At 43.6% G+C, this 19,280-nt stretch overlaps 1 protein-coding gene across 3 annotated transcripts in view; it reads left to right on the top strand.

Moving 5' to 3' along the window:
* Positions 1-18,727, top strand: part of LOC138515997 (RNA-binding protein 43-like) — a 240,752-nt gene extending 222,025 nt beyond the window's left edge. For all 3 annotated transcript variants that reach the window (XM_069630787.1, XM_069630789.1, XM_069630788.1), the window contains exons 3-4: positions 17,464-17,558; positions 17,639-18,727. In XM_069630787.1, the coding sequence (XP_069486888.1) occupies positions 17,464-17,558; positions 17,639-18,412 (869 nt within the window). In that variant the 3' untranslated portion in view covers positions 18,413-18,727. The remainder of the gene's footprint in view (positions 1-17,463; positions 17,559-17,638) is intronic.
* Positions 18,728-19,280: the final 553 nt, after the last annotated feature.

Raw genomic sequence — 19,280 nt, 5'->3', positions numbered from 1 at the left:
CCCACGATGTGTGCACGGCGCACGCAGACACCGTGAGAGGAGAGAGAGCTAGCATCAGAAAAGCTTCAACATATATACAGGTCAATTTGCAATATCCAAGCATTGCCCATCCCCCCTGCACGTAACTTGTGTGCTAGGTTTCACAAATCACATACGTAGTTTGTTCGCCTAAACATTCAACATTCTTTGCCGCTGTTTCCAAGATGATTTACTGTCTGGGAACAAGGCGCATCTGCATGGCGGAAAATATCTTGTTCTCTCGCAAGGTGACATTCCTTGCTCTACCAACTAACATTATCTTGTTGCTGCTTTCTTGTGCTAAGGTCAGACAGTTCTAAAGCAGAGAAAATACCGGCTTCTGCGGAGGAGCACATACAGCCTCACATAATTCCCTTTTTACTGCCCTCTACAATAGAACTAACGAGACTGGATGGCACCTGGTTTGCTGATTAGTCATGCTCATGCACAGCTTCAAGGTTCTACGATGCAAGACAAACAATATATTGCAGTTGCTTCACATTCCTGCCTATGTAAGCATTTCAGAGTTCAAATTGAGGGTACCTTACCACGTTTTAGGCCTATCACATAGAATATTATGTGGAGCATCAGAGAATAGAGAGACAACAAATGGCAGCCAAAACAAAATGGCTTTTCAGTTGTCACTTTCAGGTCCAGCTATTTGTAATGCTACAGTGTGATGCAAGTGTGCTTCAGGCCAACACATTTTTAGGTGGTATTATAGCAAACACATTTTCACAAACTCTCCTTTTGGCCTTAAGCCAAGAGCATCACCCAAATACAGCATCCTCCTCAGACCATGTGTTGTCATTGGAACATTCTGAATCACTATCATCATAAACATTGATTTGGGTTTCAGTTTTATCGTACGAATTGCTTGCGCACAACTATCCCTATCATGGAGCAAATGGCGGGTAGGCACTGGATGCAACAGCAGCAAAATAATATGATGCTAAGTATTATGGCTAAGAAAGCGAAGACGTTCCAACCCTAGGATCGCAACAGATCCCAGAGCCAGGTGCTAAGATTCCAGTTACCTTTGGAAACATGTATCTCTGTACTCAGGACATGTAACCTTCTTATTGCTTCGAATACTGTGGGGGAGCAATCGGGTACAAAAATGCAACATGTGGATCCCACTAATTTGCAAACGCCACCACGATCAGCCAGGATGATGTCAATCACCATTCTATTTTGAAGTGCTACCAATCTAATAGCTTTCTGTTCCAGTGTCATATTGTACAGGATATCAGTGGTTTCGTTAAGTTTTCTCTAAAACTCTGGACAGTCTTCTAATGTTCTGCAAGTTTGTCTGCCCCAAAAATGGTACAAAGGATTTAGCTATGTCACCGAAAATCTGCCAGGCCGTGTCGCCCTAGTCATCTCGTCGGGGACAGGATTTGGATATTCAGCAGTAGTAGCAAGATATACACCAGGTAGGAGTATCCCCAAGTAACATGTACCTCCCCAATCCCTTTGTAACCATGGATATGCTTCATCTCCGCATACAAAGTAAACTGGACCTCCTATGTACAGTGGATTCTCTTCATGCTCCAGTACTGCAGTGTTCATGCATCTATCAAATGTACCCATCCGTCGAGAGCCCTTCTTTCGCATGCAAAATAGCACAGAATGCGGGCTGTGATTGATGGAGTAAGAAGGAGGCATAGCTGCCTTATTACCTACTGGAGCCATCTTGAAAGTGATCATAGATTGATAAGGTCTGGAGAGTCTATCAATAGGTCTAGTTGAAGCAATATCCAGCTTACTTCTATTGGCAAACACAGAACAGCCCAAAGGTGTCAGCACTAGTCTTTCAAATTCATTTATATTAGTTCCATCAAAATTCCTAGAAATGCTGTCATTCCATCTACCGAAAAATAGTGCTCGAAGCGAGGTGTAACAGGCAGTGCTAAGAGGTAAGGGATGTATATACCAACCCAACCCTCTTGCCCCATGCTGAGGTAAGTGTGAACATACCCAGCAGTTGATCTTATTCAGAATAGCATGTGTTGCATTCATTATCATCGAGAGTATTGTTATCATAGCCTCCTCCTGTGTTTAATGTCCCGGGGACGAAGAGTATGAGAAAGCACATGTGGCGGAATCATGGTAGTAACACTAGCAGTTGGCAGTAGAGTAGCAAGTGGATGCGTGTATTCCAGGTACCATAACACAGGTATCGAAATCATTGCACTACAAACAATTCCTGTGTTCAGTATGCATTTGGTCTTGGAGGACCTTGGCCATCTAGGGGCAGGTCCAATTTCAACAAAGTGATCAATGTCTTCATTGGTGCGAGTGGCGGCCCCAAACGCGGGCATAGCTCTACAAAGTTTCTCAGTGTCTGTTACGAAGCCTCACTGTTAGGCTTTTTATAGTTCATCCGTCGGTGGCACTTTACCACGTGGCCGATCTTGCTTGCAGGTAATTCAGTCTGTTCTTACCAACCCCTCCCTCTTTCATACAGTAGAGGAACGACGAGGGGCTAACTCAATGTTGGTATTTTGAGTGCCGATCAAAACTGATTCCAAAGCATTGTGGTGTCGGAACAGTGACCTCCTGCTCGTCACCACAGGGGCCAAAGTCCTTCACCTCAAACAAGGTAGCACTGTAAAAATGCGTATCAGAGCCTTGTCCCCAGCTCATACGCGGTTGCTCCGTTCCCTAGCCCTCTTCCCTCTGCCCTTCAAGTGGCAGGGCCGAAGGCAAAGGCTACTGTGCAAATGTAGTTATTTCCTGTTCCGTGGATGCAGATCGTATCTTGTGACAACAGGCACAGAGTGGTCTGAAAGCAACGTGCTGTTGTCTGCAGGGAATGCAGAAACAGTATTGGTCAGTGATGAAGACAATGAAGAAGGCTGCGATAGTAGTGGTGCAGTCTCCCCAGGCCCCACGGGCTCGGGAAGCAAATTCAATTCAGATTTGGTATCTTTGCTGTCAGTCAGAGCTGATGCATTCTGGGAGTTTGAGTCACCAACGTCTTTTTCATCCCACTTGTCGTATGGCAAAGGAAGAGGAATTCTTTTCACATGTGTCGCGTGGATCCAGTGTCGTTTGCCGCTCACTCAGACAGCTGTCTGTGATGCCAGGAGAATTTGGAAAGGGCCTTTCCATCGAGGTACAAGACAGGTACCTCTTTCGAAGTTCTTGATGAGGACCCAGTCCCCTGTCCGCTAACTATGACCTGGCCCCTCGTATTTGACAGGAAGGGCCTCTTGCACCTGCTGATGAATCAAACGCAAGTTTTGAGTCAACTGGTCACAGTAATCTGACAATAAGGGATACTCTATTTCCCCCAATCTCATAGGGAGAAAGTCCTGTTTTTGACTGCAGAGCCGTTCACATTGACAACAAAGCTAGTGTTAAGCGTCGGGCCATTTGAGTTTATTATGGGCAAAGATTTTTGGTAATTTGTTTTTCAGTATTCTGTTGTGACGTTCCACAAGACCGGCACTCTGCGGGTGGCTGGCCGAGTGAAACCGCTTATCGATCTTTAGGCCTGCACATATCTGCAGTATTACAGCTGCGGTAAAACGTGGGCCATTATCGGACCATATGACTCGTGGCAAGCCAAACCTCGGAAAATATTCCTTCAGCATGGACTTGGCTGTTGAAATTGCTGTACAATCTTTGAGCGGGTATGCCTCAACCCATTTGCTAAAGGCGCAGACCACCACGAGAACATACTTGTAATTTTGGCAATGTTCCATCTCAATGAAGTCAAAGTGAATTACCACAAAGGGAATAGAAGGAGGACCAAAACTACCCCTTGGTGTTGGTGTTTTCTTTCTAAATGTATGTTGCAGACAGATCATGCAATTCTGAACCAATCGTTCAGCAATCTTTGGAATGTTTTCGTTGTGCCAGACAGGGTCTAATTGCTGACACATCTTTCTAGCACAGATGTGTGTCGGGCCATGGGCCATGGTGATTATTGCAGTTTCATAAGCATTGGGCAGCATCCTTCTTTGTTTGTCATTATCCACCCAACAACCCTCATTGTCTAATTTAGCTGGACTCTCTGACCTTTTGTTTAATTTCCTCGGAAGTGGCCTCCGCCTGTATCTCTTTCACGCTGCTAATCCCTTCTTCCATCATGCAAGTGTTCGTAACCCATTTCACTGAATCAAGGATAAACATTTTTGAATGTAAATCATTAGCACTCTATTTGGCAATTCTGTGTCGGCAAAAGCATTTCCTTTCCCTATGTCGTCCGTCACTTTCTGGTGTGCGGCACATTTTATTATCGCTGATCGTGTAGAAAGCGCAAATGCAGACAACAATTGTACCATTAAAGGACCATGCTGAAATTTTGTCCCATGTGATATCAGGAATCCTCGCTCAGCCCATAGGCGACCAAAGTTATGAACCACCGCAAAGGCATATTGGCGGTCTGTGAAAATGTTTATGCTAAGCCCTTCAGAAATCGCACATGCTATAGTCAAGGCAATTATCTCTGCAGCTTGTGCTGAGTTGTGCGGGATTTGCTTACTTTCTACAACAGTGGTCAATGTGGTGATTGCATAGGCAGTAGTAGATGTGCCATTCGGTAACTTAAAGCAAGAGCCATCCCAAAACAGCTCTCCATTTGGATCTTTCAAGGGTATGTCAGTAAAATCAACTCTCCCCTTCATATCTTGTTCGGTTACACAAAGACAATCATGTGACGTACTGTCACTATTCTCTGTTTCTTGTGTAGAAGGCAATAATTCAGCCGGATTAAAGGAAAATCATCTCTTAGTTTGGATATGTGTTGGGAAGAGGATTAGCCTGTATCTCGTTAGTCGAGCAGATGGGAGATGTTGCGTCTGCATTCTATTTATTAGGACGTCCACTGAGTGGGGTACCATCACGGTTAAAGAATGACCTAAAACCATCCCCTCACTTTGTTTAACTGACGCAGCAGCAGCAATAGCTCTCAAACAACGCAGCAAAGCGCTTGCGACAGGATCCAACGTGGATGAAAATATCTGCAGTCTATTTTTACCCCCGTGGTCCAACAGTCAAAGCACATCCATCACACTCATGCACAAATAAAAAAAAAACATTTCTCATAATTAGGCGTGCCCAGAACTGGGGCTGAACACAATGCAGCCTTGAGCGAATCGAATGCAGATTGGCAATCCATGCTCCATGGCAAAGGCGAAGGAATATCCTTCTTCGTCAGTGCCAGTATAGGCTTAACTATACAAGAAACATTCGGGATCCATTGTCTACAATATGAAGCCATGCCAAATAAAGCCCTGACTTCCTTCTGCGTATTTGGAATAGACATATCAGAGATGCTTTGTATACGCCAGGTGTTAAACATCTACCCTCCTTCGATAGAAGGTAGTCGAGATAGGCAACCTCCTGTCGACAATACTGAAACTTCTTCAACAAAGCCTGTGACCATGATCTGATAAATGAATCAGTAGCAACCCTGTGCCCTCCTTGCAAGCTTCCTCAGAATTTGCTGCAATAAGCAGATCATCAATATATTGCAATAATGTAGAAGAGGAGGGCAATTCAAGCGTATCAAGTTGTTCTTTCAAAGCCCTACTGTAAATACTTGGACTCTCAGTGTAGCCCTGCGGAACACGTGTGAATGTGAAAGAGCGTCCTCATATCGTGAACACAAACAGATACCTACTATCGGCATGCACAGGAATACTAAAGAACGCATTTTTCAAATCAACAACACTAAAATGTGTAGCCGTGGCTGGAATCATAGTCAAAATAATAGTGAAATCGGGAACAATCGGGAGTTGTGGAGCAACAACTTTGTTAATCGCACGCAAATCAATTATAATCGCATGCAAATCAGTTATGAAACGAAAAGGAATCGCATCCCCCCCTTTCTTGTAAACTGGGAGAATTGGACTGTTAAACAAACTACCCGTAATTTCCACAATCACTCCTCGGTGTATTAGGTCTGAGACAATACTTTTCAAGGGCTGCTATCCTTCGACCGAAATTTTATACTGTGGGATACGTGGCAAAGTGACGCCTGCTTTCAAAACAATTTTAACTGGTTCTACCTGCAGAATTCCTACATCATTGTCATTCACTGCCCACAAACATGCTGGAACCTTACTTTATTCAGTTGGCAAAGGAAAACGCAGGAATTGCGACACAGGTCTTTGTTGCAGCGAAATCGTCAAATACACTCCATCTGGAGAACAATAAATCACAGCATTCAATTATTTCAACAGATTCAATCCCAAAAAAATCTCGGCGCAATTTGTCATCTTGTCAAGAATGGACAAGACTTTGTGAACGGACCTAGTGTAACCAGTACCGGCCGCAAGACCGGGCTGACCACTGGCGTACCTGAGAACCCTACGGAAACATTAGTCTGCCCTGACAGTGGTATATCTGGAACCCAGTGATGGTCAATAGAACACTTTTGTGCCATTGTATCTACAAGAAAGATAAGTTCCCTATTCCCAACTATCATCTCAATGCATTGGAAGGATTATCAAAGACATTCCCTCCACTCATGGTGTTCTGCTGTTGATTCCCTTGGTTGTCTTGGGACGGTGATTGATAATTATGCCTGAACAGATTTTCTATTTGGGTCCCCTATCCATGGGCGAGCTGTAAACCTTCTAGTAATGGTGCCATTCCATCTCTGCTGGAGAACCGGGCATTGCGCTCGCCAATGGTCTTCTTGTCTGCAATATGCGCACTTGTTAATATTCAACTGACCCACCTGTGTTACCCTGTGGTGTATACTGGCCTCTAGATTGTGTATTCCCCCCTCTAGCTCCTCTTGCTACCTGCTGTAGCAAGACTCTAGTCTTCAATTCACCTTTCTTCCTCTCTACTTTCTCCTTCTCAGCATTAACACTATTCTCGTAATATTGTGCCATATGCAACACTTCAGACTGCGATTTCGCTTGCCATGCGCTCTCGGAGGTCATAATTAGTGCTTGTATCTAAATTGTGCTAAAATCGGCAAACACTTCCTCAAATCTATTAAAATATTCTGTCGCACCTTCTAATTTGTCCTGCATAAAGGCCGTAAGTTTGTACCAAATTATCCTCTTCTCAGGTACCAGAGTCTTCAATTTAGTCACTATGCGTGAGGGCAGCGTTAAAATGACCTGTGTCGGTTTCTCGCCAGCATTCCTCTCTCTTTCGACTCGGCTCTTAGCGTCCCACGTATCACCCAAACCTTGCGCATCATCTACGGATCTAATTTGCTTCCATATGTCAGCAGGAAGGATCACAGGGAACAATAAATCCATATCACCCAGGGTAAAAACAGAAGAATTCAGGACAGATTCTATCTCCTTGTAAAACCCAGCCGGATTCTTTCTACTGTCAGGAACCGACAGTTTAATCGTATTCACTTCTTGTCTCGAAAATGGGACATGGACAAACTGCAATATAATGTGCTTCAATAGTACGAGCTGGAGTCTGCCCAACGGCAGGAATCTCTACCTTCGGAACAAATGTCGGAGGCACCTCTCTCATGTGCAATTGCAAAGTGGGAAGATCTAAACATCTATTAAGCAGTAAGGCCAAATCGAGCGACAGAGATGTCGGTGCAGTGTTGGGTGAAAATGCTCTTTTATAAACAACCATTAATTCAGCGGGACAACATGAGTTTCTCTTCATACAATTGTCCTGTAAATATTCTACCATTATTTCCAACACTTTCCTCTGTATCGCCAGCATATATTGACAAAACGTATCATGCACTTCAATGGGAGAAATAGTGGCTTCTGAAATCCATTTGAGTGCATCTCGTGTACAAATACGCATTTCCTCACTAACTGGTTTCAATGGGGCAAGGAATCGCTTCTGCACATACAAAGTATGTTGTTCATGCTTAATCATCACATCTTCATGTAAACGATCAAGTTCTCCCTTAAACACAAATATCCGTCCTACATGTTCTTGTACTTTCAAGCGTTCTCTCGAACGAGCAAGGAAAATCAAATCGTGCAAATATTGTGGCACAACTGTATCAAACAAATCACCCCACACCTCTGCAAGATAGGGTCCCATTCTTTCAATCAGTACCTGCTGTTCGGGAATGCCCCCATGATCAGACATTGCACTCAGAGCGGCGGTTTCGTCACCCCGATCTATGTACGTCTCTGCCCGCTGTTTCAGTTCTTCCCTCGTTCTTTGCTGATCATACTACTGGTCTGTCTAGGATCAGTAATTCCTTTATTAACTACTACCGGTGGAGCAGAACCACTTGGCCAAGATAACACATACAAATCATGATCTGTGGGTGGCGGATGGAACTATGGGGATGGAGGCTGCAACAATTGGTGCGGGTGCTAGTACTGGTGCAGGAGTAGCAATGGGAAGGGACGCATAGGGAGACGGTGCAGTCGGGTCAGTTCTTGGATCAGATCTACGCTCATTCAATATTTTGTTTATTAACTCGTCCGATGTATGGAAATCTTGAGATGGGTATATCTTCTGCACATCTAATTAGAAGGCCCTATCCATACTTCAAATCGCTTCGGATTGCTTCTGCTGATCATGCACTAGCACATTTGTCATATGTCTACACGCATGCTTCTCTCTACTTTTCAGGTGCTGGGCCGCTTCTTTTCTCCAATCTCTAACAGCGTCAAATGCTGCAGGCCTAGTTTTTTTCCGTAATAACACACTCTAAATGCTCTCTGCGTGCAAGCTCAAAACTGCCAAAATCCAGCCACTGTAGTTCGAGTACATGTCTGGTTTGTCTATGCCAAATTGCATTGAATACGATTGCCCCCTAAACCGTGTTGAAGATACATTTCATATGCCGGCAACCCCTCGAGTGGCGCGGGCTGGCCATGTTCCAAAGATTGACTTCCGCAATGGAAACTCTCACAAAGCAGGATGACAATTTCCCAGGCAGTTAATTCTCACTCCTGGGCGTTTGTACTTGCAAGTGCAACACTACCAACAAACAAATATCAGGATATTTATAAATCAGGGCACGACTCACCTGATTCCATCCAATCGCCCTGAGGACGCAAATCGTTGTGCTTCCAGTTTGTTGAACTGGCATATTTGTGTTACTGTAGAAGGAAAGACTTGTACCTACGTAACCAGCCTTTTTTTCAGAGCCAAAAGAATCTGCACTATTTCCTCAAATGAGCTGTTGATTCATTTGCAGAAATGCCCTACTGGGATATCCTGCACGGATTACTGGGACAAATGTCATACCGCTTTTAAGACTTTGTGATGATAAAGCCCCACTTGTTTCAATTATTTTCCATATGCATAACTCAAGGTTTTCATCTGTCCTTGGCAAGCTTATCGCACAAAAGGAAACATTTGGGGGAGACGCAATAATGAAGCATTGCCTGCCCTTGCTAAAAAAGCTCTTTGCTGTTTGAAACTTGCAATTTTCTTTTTGATTTACATCTTTTTATTGAACATGTTCTCATTGCATACATCACCGTAGCACAAAAGCTTAAAGCAAGCTTAACAAGACAATGGTATCCACACTCCCAGCCATCCCCAGCATGATTAGGCCAATTTCTGAAAAAGTTCAGGCCGCAAGAGAAGTGTTACAGAAATCAAATTAACAGAACTTCAGGGGGAAACTCGCTCTGCTACATATGACGTGTAATGATAGGAAAGGAATACAGTGCTTGTCTGAAGGAGTAACTGTGTCAGCACACCACAAGTGGCCCAGGACATGCACTGCTGCATTCAGAGAACTTAGACTTGAAGACAGAGGGCTTGCAACTTTGTAGGACACTTGAAGCTTTTGTTATTTACCTCACATAATCCAGAAAGGAAACCCCATATAGAGACATTTTAACATGCAATTGAGGATTTCAGGGGTCTTAGACTTCCAAATGCCAGCAATCAGTAGGCGGACAGACATCAGATCCTTCGATATAAGGTTACTAGTCATCTTAGTCAAAGTGAGAGTATCATCCAAGACCATACTTAATAAGCACACCCTGGGATCACTGGGCAACCACCTGCCACTGATTTCAGCCAGCACATCCAACCCCTTGTCCCAAAATGTTGTACATTTAGGGCACTCATACCAGACATTGAGGAAGGTGCCTGCTGCTCCCCAACTCCTCTAGCACAGACCGCTCTCCTCCTTTAAAAAATGCATGACCGATTCTCAATATCATCCCAGTAGCATTTCTAAGTATTGCTTATTATGAAGGAGGCAGAAGTACCATCTGTGAGCCCTTGAGCATATCTTATTCCAGGTTTCTATATCATCCTCACCCTGCAGCTCCTTATGCTAGGCCTGAACATGATGCTGCAGGAGAATCGCATCGTACCCTAGCAGAAGCGTGTATATGTAATTTAGAGAAAAGTTCCCTATTTCCTGGGGCTGAAAATAATGAATCTCTCACAGGTAGTGTGTGGCACAGTATCAGGTTTGGCTTTCCCCGTTGGCGACAATTGTCGAGAGGATGGATAAGGTAGATATCACAAAAGTCCTCAAGGAGATGACCAGAAAAGCTACCAATACTCTTGCGCCACTCAAATCGAGATTGGTATTAATAAGAGACAAACAAATAATTGGTTTTTGCAAGACTTAGAAAAGTTGAAAGGAATACAAAAATAACAATTTGTATACCTGGAAATCCTCTAAAGATAAGTAAGGATGATGAGGCATATAACTTGGCCTCCAAGGTGTTTAAACAAGCAGCCATTAGGGCAGAGAGAACTATGTTTGACACGAGAATTCAGGATGCCCAGTATGAATCAAAATAATTATTCAAAGTATTAAAAGAACTGGAAGATCCTTGTCCGAGCAAACTGGACAGGCCTATCAAAGATACAGCATGGTGTGTCTCAATTCAAACAGCCATGCTGGGTAAGCTTCACAGGATTAAGCAGAATATTGAAGATATGAAAAAAACACTAGGGTTATTAGAGCCAAGGTCATACAGTGCTATGCAGAAGTGCTGAGCGGCCATGTTTAATTTTCGTCCTGTAACAGAAGCTGAGCTGTCAGACATTATTGGTAAACTAATACCTACAAATTGTAAAGGGGATTCCTGTCCTGCGAGTAGTATCAAAGCATGCTCTTCCCTGTTGATGGGGACCCTTGTTAAATTTGTCAATGCCTCATTTTTTGAAAGTCATGTCCCAGATGAAATTAAGAGCATTTGGTTTACCCCATTACTTAATAAATCTGTCATTTGTCCTTTAGATCCGTCTAATTATAAGCCTATCACTAACATCTCATTTTTATTGAAAATCTTAGATCACGTGGCTTATAGGCAGATTTTAGAATGTCTTAATTTTCATAACATTTTAAATTAAATATGAGGCAACCTGGTTTTAGGCAGGGGCATAGTACTGAAGTTCACTGCTGGACCTGAAGTCGATACTTTTACAGACTTCATCTCCTTCCCCCCAGAAACTCGCTGTCTCCAGAGCTCTGGTGCTCTCTAGGCTGGACTACTGCAATAGCTTCTTTCTCAATCTGCCTGCCTCTACTCTCTGCCCTCTGCAACTCATCCAAAACAGGACTGCGAGACTTGTCCTTTGCCACAAGCCTAGGGATCGTATATCTCCAGGACTGAAATCTCTGCACTGGCTCCCAGTTGCGGCGAGGATTACTTTTAAAACTCTCTCTATTGCCCACAAGGCCTTCTGGGGCCTGGGACCTCAATCCCTTCATCTCTCTCTTCCTAAATATCTTCCTTCTCAAGCTCTTTGCTCAACTGCCTCCAACTCCCTTAGGGCTAGTCGCTTCTTCAGGCAGTGAGTTGGTGGTAGATGTCTTTCTTCTGCTAGGGCTTCCCTCTGGAATAGCCTCCCTGCTTCTCTGAAACTTGAGGAGAACCATCTCCGGTTCCGGAAGCACCTCAAGACCTCCCTCTTTGCTTCTGCTTTCTCTCCTCCTCTCCCCTGCTGATCCCCTGGCTGAATCTGAATCTGCACCTGCACTGGTTACCTGGCTACGTTATGATCTCGGTCCCAGGTCCCTCCCAACCAGTTGCATACCTGCACTGCCCCCTTGCACTCTGAGAGTTTCTGTATCTCAACAGCCCCTACTAGCACTTGACACCTGATGTCAGCACCTACCCTTGCACCTACCCTTGCACTTGCCACCATCAGGCCGCACTTTTTTTTTATTGTCCTTATTTATTGTCCTTATTTATCTTTGTTATCCTATGTACTGCCCTGCCCCTTTCCCTCTGTCCTTGCACGTCTCCCCTTGCCCCCTCCCCTGCACTTGCCCAATCTCAATGTCACCTGGCCTAGTAGGATCGTTGTCTGCCTTCCCTCTGTTTCCTCTCCCTTGCCTTGTCGCGCCTTGAAACACTTGTGTATAGGTGCCTTATAAATGCCATATCATATCATATAACATGGATAAAGGACAAACAGTTATGCTTATGTTATTGGATTTATCTGCAGCATTCGACCTGGTGGATCACTCTTTGCTTATCAATAGGTTGAAAGAAGTTGCAGCTTTCTCGGATAAGGCAGCGATCTGGATTCGTTAATTGCTTGGCAATAGACTGTGTAGGGTTTACAGCGAAATGGCAGAGGCTGCTCCTGCATTGTTGCAGTTTGGAGCGCCTCCAGGAGCTTGCCTCTCGCCATCACTCTATAACATTTTTACAGTTCCCCTTTTTAACTTGCTAAAGGAGAAAGTCATTGGTTTTACAAATTATGCCGATGACACCCCGTGTGTCATTCTGTTATCTGGCTCATATGAAGAGGATGTGAAAAATGTTCATGAGGTTTATGATGTATTTCAGGTATGGATGGTGGAGAATGATATTGCACTGATAAAGAAAAAACTGAGCTGATGGTTGTAGGAACTCCTAATAAAAGCACAAAGATAGGAGGATAATCTAGGACTTTTGAGGTGGCTGGTTGTGAACTTGTGACAAAAAAGAAAGTCGAAACCTTGGGGGTTCATTTAGACCAGTTCATGACTATGAATGCCCAAGTAAATAGTTTCGTTTCTGCCTCAGCATATTACATTAAGTTGTTGACGCAAATATGTCCATATATTTCCAAGGTTAACTGTGAGACAGTAGCAAGAGCAATTATAGGATTCAAAATACACTACTGTTATAGTTTGCTAGTAGGAATCAACAAATCGGAATGTGCCAAACAACAAGTCTTACAAAATAGTGCTGGCAGGGATATAGCTGGCCTTAAACGACGTGATTGTTACTAAGGCAAGGCAAGACAGGACTTAGACTGGCTTCTGATTGAGGCTAGGATTGATGTTTGCCCTTTGGTGATCACTCATAAATGCTTTCAGTTCAAGTCCACGTTATCTTTCTGAAGTAATTATGAATACATCAAACTCCAGAACCCTCAGATCTAATAATACTCATCAGTTGGCGGAGCCCAGATGTTCGCTCGCACAGGTCAAGAAGAGTGCTTTTTTTTGCTGCTGGCCATAAAGTCTGGAATTTGATTCCTCCGTACTTGATAGCAAAGGGCTCCACTGAATTATTCAGGAAGAAATTGAAAACTTTGCTTTTCAGATGGGATCAGCGAATTCTCTGTACTTTTCTTGGACCAGCTATTTTGTTAGGATCCCCTGTCTCTGTCACGTTTCTCTGTGTTGCGCCAATAAGCCTCCGGGTCACTTGGTGCGTGGTAGAAATGATTAAAGTAAAGTAATACAAAGTAATTAGGATTTCGTATTTGAACATAATAATGCCTTTCTCCGAACCCGAATGCATTTTTGCAGTCTACGAAGGATTTGATTTCTTGGCCCACAACATGTGCATAAGAAATTCAGAACCTTCCTGTTGACATTTATCGAAGTCCCTGCTCTTGTTAGTCAGTGTCAAGAGTGGGTTATTTTGAATGGGGAGAAATGTCCTGGAGATGTAGTTAAAGATCTTTTAACAAAGAGTTTATCCCATAGCCGCATAGTTGTCTTTATTGAGGGGAGTTCCTATAGAACCAGGGCCATGTAGTTTGGTGGCATTCAAACGGCATACCTCCGTGGGTACGAGCGACATCATCCCTTATTCTCTTCTATTGATTATCTGTGTGTGGATTTAGCCACTCCCTAATGATTCGCAAATGCATGAACGCTTAATAATTCTCCAAATCTGGGCCACTGTAAACCACCACTCGTACGCGTAAGAAATTGAACCCTCCTGGCTATTTGCAATCTTATAGCTTTCCAAACCATATACATAATATCTTTCTGGAGGGAGAGCAGATCCCCTCTCCGGGCCTGAATTGGCAGGGTTTGGAAGGCATACAAAAGCCTCTGGGGGGTATTCATTTTAAGTGAGTCTATACGACAAAGCCAAGAGGCGGCTATAAGTCTCCATAATTGTAGTGCCTATCAAATTCTAGAAAACAGTGGTGAGAAATTGGCCACATATAGATCCAACATTTAACTCATCAATCTGATCCCTGGTTATTTCAACTATCCAGTTATCAACCGGAAAGGGGAAATCTACCAAACTGCTTCAACCTGGGCTAGTTACAAGGATAGATTTAGAAACTCTGGCTATTCTTATTTGACCTTACACTCAGAGGCCCTGTGGAACTCTTTAAGGCAGAGGTGTTGCTAAGGGAGACTGGGGGCACGAGGGCCAGAGCCTTTTGGTTGTAGCCCCGGATAGAAGCTCAGGGGCTACAACCAAAAGGCTAGCTGGCCCCGAGTCCCGACATTAGCATAGCCCCGGATCTTTTCCAGACCTAGCAACACCCCTGCTTTAAGGAGTTCTGTTAGGGCTGGGAGTACAAACTCAAGCTTGAAAAGCGTATGCAGAATACTGCTGGTAAAGAGGGCTGCTTTGTATATCTGTCCACCGTAGGTGATTCCTGTGATGTGGTAATCCCCTCTGATCAACTACCAATATCTTCATCGCTAGAACAAAAAGTAGAGGAGACACTGGACGCCCTTGTCGTGTGCCTCTATAGAGGGAGAATGCACCCAAGAGTAGCCGCTCGTCCTTATCCTTGCTCTGGGATTCTTATACATAGCTATAATCACCATACTAAAACACTCACCAATGCCAATCTTGTCCAGTGTTGCGTGAGAAAGCCCCACTCCACTATATAAAAAAGGCTTTCTCTGCGTCCAGAGAGACGAGCTTATGCACTATACCTATCGAATTCACAGCCTTCCTAACATTCTCTGCAGCTTGCCTTCCCAGTATAAAGCCTGCCTGCCTGGTCTTTGCATATCACCAATGGCATTAGTGGCCACAGTATGTTTGCCAAAACAGAGAGCTATAGGCCTGTAGGATGCGCAGAGAAGACCGGTCCCCTCCTTGTGAATCCCACTAATCATTGCCTACCCCATGGTAAGGTAAAGGAAAAGGCATCCCAGTCTTTAATGCTGTTGAATAGACTCAGCTGGGGGTTCAATAATCACTCCAGGAAGGATTTGTACAATTGCGAACTATACCCCTCCAAGCCGGGCACTTTTTTTCAATTTTAGAGCCTTGGATCACATTACTCACCTCCTCCTTAGTGATCAGTCTCACATACTCCTCAGCCACTTTAGGGGATATTTTCGGAAGGCCCACTCTGTCCAAAAAAAGATAGTACTGCACAAGGTTTGCTGCTTTTCCCACTTTAAAGTGCCAAGCAAAAACAAATTAAATAATCTTTGTTTAGGTCTGTCTCTGTGAATTCTAGCTCCTGATGCGTTCTCAAGTGCACAACTCAGCTGGCCTTGATCCTGGCCTTCTGTTGGAAACCCAAAAGCCTATTTGGCTTATTCCCTAATTCTTAGAATTTCTGACTAGTCCATCTAATCTGGTGATCTGCTTTTTTGAAGTGCTTGTAACTGTTTCAGGGCCACTTGCAGCTGCCATAGGCCCTTATTTCGTCCCCTACTCTGTGTTACTTCTCTAGGTCAGAAATGGTCTTGGGTAGGGTCTATTCCTCCGATTTCCTAATCTGTTGCAACCTGGCCGCTTTCTCAACCAGTAATCTGTGCAAGTATGTGCATCCCAGCGAACCCTCTAATCAGTTTGAAATGAATGGTTATTTGCGAAAAGCTCTTTAATGGCATCCTCCAACTGCTGCACAATAATCGGGTCATTTAATAGCTACCAGCTTCCAGGATCTGGAACTGAGGTTCTCCCTCTGGTGGCTGTTTTCCAAATGTTCCAGTCGTGTTGCTGTAGCTCCAAATAGGCACTGTGCAAGCTTAGTGTTTGTTGTAGGCAAGTCCTTTTGAAACTCGTATTGCCTTTTCTGTCTCATTCACTCCGTCTCCATTGTTGCGAGCTTTTGTCTGATCTCTCCTAGTGCTGCATTAATTCTCTCAGTGGATGTGTGAGTCTCTCTTGCAGTCAATGTTATTTCAAGTCTGCCATGCGTGAGAGCAGGTCCTCCTTTGTGTGAGAGGGAGGGACGGTGAGGGTGGAACAAGCCTAAATGGCCTTTGGAAAAAAACATAATATAAGACCATACATGTATATAATGATATGGGTATTAATATATGTACACAAGCATTTATTTTGTGCAGGAGTTCCGACTTCATCATCAGTAATATTCAAATAAGGGAAACGTCCAAAAAGGCTGCAAAAAAAAAAGCCTGAATGGGAGTTTTGCCTGAATTTCGGCCGTTCGAAAATTCCAAACCGCTGAAAAGTTCAACCAAATCCCCCATTCGGTGCTAAGGGCTGGGGGGGGGGTTTACCCTGCACCGTTGTTCACTATATTGTGAGCAGGGTTTGCAGGGGTGTCCCCCGCAGCCATTCCCAAAAAGTTAAAAATATTTTTTAAAAAATGAAAGGACCCTGCAGTCAGTTCCCGATTACGGGTGTGAAAGGGAACAGGCGTTGCAGGGACACAGCGAGTCGGCGGCACGCAGCAAAGTGTGCCGCCGCAAGGTAAGTAAGGGGCTGGGGGTGTGGGCGGGGGCCAAGTTGGAGATGTTTTGGGGAGAAAAGACCGAAGGTTATTTTCGGAAAAATAATCTTCGGTCTTTTCTCCCTCGAACATTTCCGTCACGGGATTCTAACGCCGATCCCAAATAAGCATACATGTCCATACAATATAACCAATGGTGGAGAACTATATTTACAGCCAAGTAACATTTTTACTCAGTGTAGTAACTCTGCTACTTCTATCCCTTTGGTCCTTTTCCTCCAGAGGGCCTGTCTACAATTCTTGTTCTATCTATATAATATCTTAGTGATTGATATGGATTGGTTTCTTGGGAATGCAGTAAGCATACTGGTGGACAGTGTAAGACATCTGTATGAGCAACCCAGGCATTTCAATTTCTTAAAGAAACTACTAGTATGCACAAAGGTACGTCTGTCACTAAACTTGCTCTATTTTATAAAAATGGGATCTCCTGATTGTGGGTACATAAGTCACTAGAGAGCAGAGTAGCTTGTACTCTTTAACATTGATCAGTGTTGGCAACAAGTTTTCAAATTAATTTGAAGAGGATCTGTAATAAACATTTTGAGATGTGATTAGTTAAAGAGAAAAAAAAACGATATTAATATTCCTAATGCACATCAGAACAAGCTCATTGTTACTTCATTGTTTCAGTGGCAGAACGAGTTCTTCAAAAAAAGGGTCAAATTCTAGTGGATCGAAGACTTCCTACCTCATTTCAACTGAAAGTAGCCCGCTACGGTGAACATGTAAGTTGCTCTACTACACTTCTGGTATATGTTCCCAAATGGTTTAGATTTACTGACTATGCGCCTTTTTCCATTTCCAGATTTTTGCGTGTGCCGCTGCTGATCTCGATCTATCCCCATTTTGTAAATGCTGGCCTTTAAAGGAAGTGGTGAAAGAACTTCAGGAAAGAGTCCCTGATCTGAGCTTTGGTTCATTGACATCACATGGACACATTTCTGTTGAAGGGCCATTTCCCGCAATCAAGCTGCTAAGAGACGTTCTCTTGCACACATACAATATGGCCCAAAAAGGATGTGATTGCCTCTCTGAAAGAGATAGGGGAACCCCAAATGCTACAATAGATAGCATGGAACAAGAATCGGGATCACATTTGGAATCTTCTTTGTCGTTTAGTCAAGAAAGCTACTTTGAAAGCCAAACACTAATTATTGATACAGATGTTTACCTCTTCATGATCAAAGTTCTAAAGAAGGAATTTCAAGAGCGTCTAAGCAAGTACAATATTACCTGTGACGAAACAAGGGAGGATGGTATCACTATGTTAACTCTCAAAGCTGTTGCTTCTGATCCTAAGCAAGTGGCAGATGCTAAAAAAGAAATTCAGGTTTTGTCTGACCAACTTCAGAGTACACTACGTAAAGAGAGAATTCATCTTGATGACACGAATGAGTGCCAGAGTATTGACAAATGTATTGGCATGAAACCTATGTTTCCTATGGTTCTCATTGTTCCTTACAGAAAATACATTGACTTAATAGGACCCGCTGCAGATGTTGCTAAATTCATGCAAGCCAGTAAGGATATGTCTCCTGGTAAAGATCAAGACGGGCAAATATACAGGAGCAGTAGATGATTGTTGTTCGAAGTGCTCTGCACGAATCTTCTTGTAACATGGGTCAGAATGTTTTTAAACATTTTCATGAACTGTTTGGCAGCGAGGTACAGTCAGATGTAACTGACATGCCAAGGAGTTACCTAACAGTTTCACAGTGGTGCAATTCAAACAAATCATATTTATTTGGTGCGCTTCAGAGCCATAGAACGTGTGTCCTGCATCAATTGCAAAATTAATAAATTGTAACATCAATATAAGTTGGTCAAGTTAAAAACAAACTAATGTGATATCACATTTTAATATAGCACTTAATGGTGAACTCCTGCTTCTAAACACTTTCATGATTGATGTTCTTACCCAATCTAATAGTACTCTATCAACCTTTGAAGGAGAGACTGCAGATTCTGCCGTGCTGGGATTGCAACTTCCAAACTTCAGCCTGTTCCATGTTTGGGGTGAATGTCTGATTCACTAAGCTACCCTCACTTGTCCAATTATTATTTTTTAATGTAATTTCCCCATTGCACACCTTACCAAATGTACAATATCATTGACCTTTCTTCCTTCTTTCAGTGGTAGAGTGTAGCATGGTGTTTGCACTAGCTACCTGGGATGGAATGTGGAATGCCATGGAAGCTGGAGTGTCCTGAGGTTCCATGAGTGACTGTTAATCATCCAGGTTATGGGAGCTAAGTGTTGAGATGTGCTTTTTTCCGTCATGTTATGCTGTGAGCATGCAAGCCGCCTGAATACCTGTGGCACGTGAGTGGTGGAATGTTGACGTGTGTATCCCTGTGAGTGTCTCTGTCCCTGTAGGGCAGCTGGTGGACCGTTTCAGTGAGGGGAGTTGTGGCAAAGCAAGGAGCGGTAGCGCTGTTTCAATGAA

Source organism: Ambystoma mexicanum, chromosome 6q, assembly GCF_040938575.1.
Source record: "Ambystoma mexicanum isolate Mex_15411 chromosome 6q, UKY_AmexF1_1, whole genome shotgun sequence".
NCBI lineage: Eukaryota > Metazoa > Chordata > Amphibia > Caudata > Ambystomatidae > Ambystoma > Ambystoma mexicanum.
Note: the sequence above shows the minus strand (reverse complement) of the source record. Positions and strands in the feature narration are given on the sequence as shown.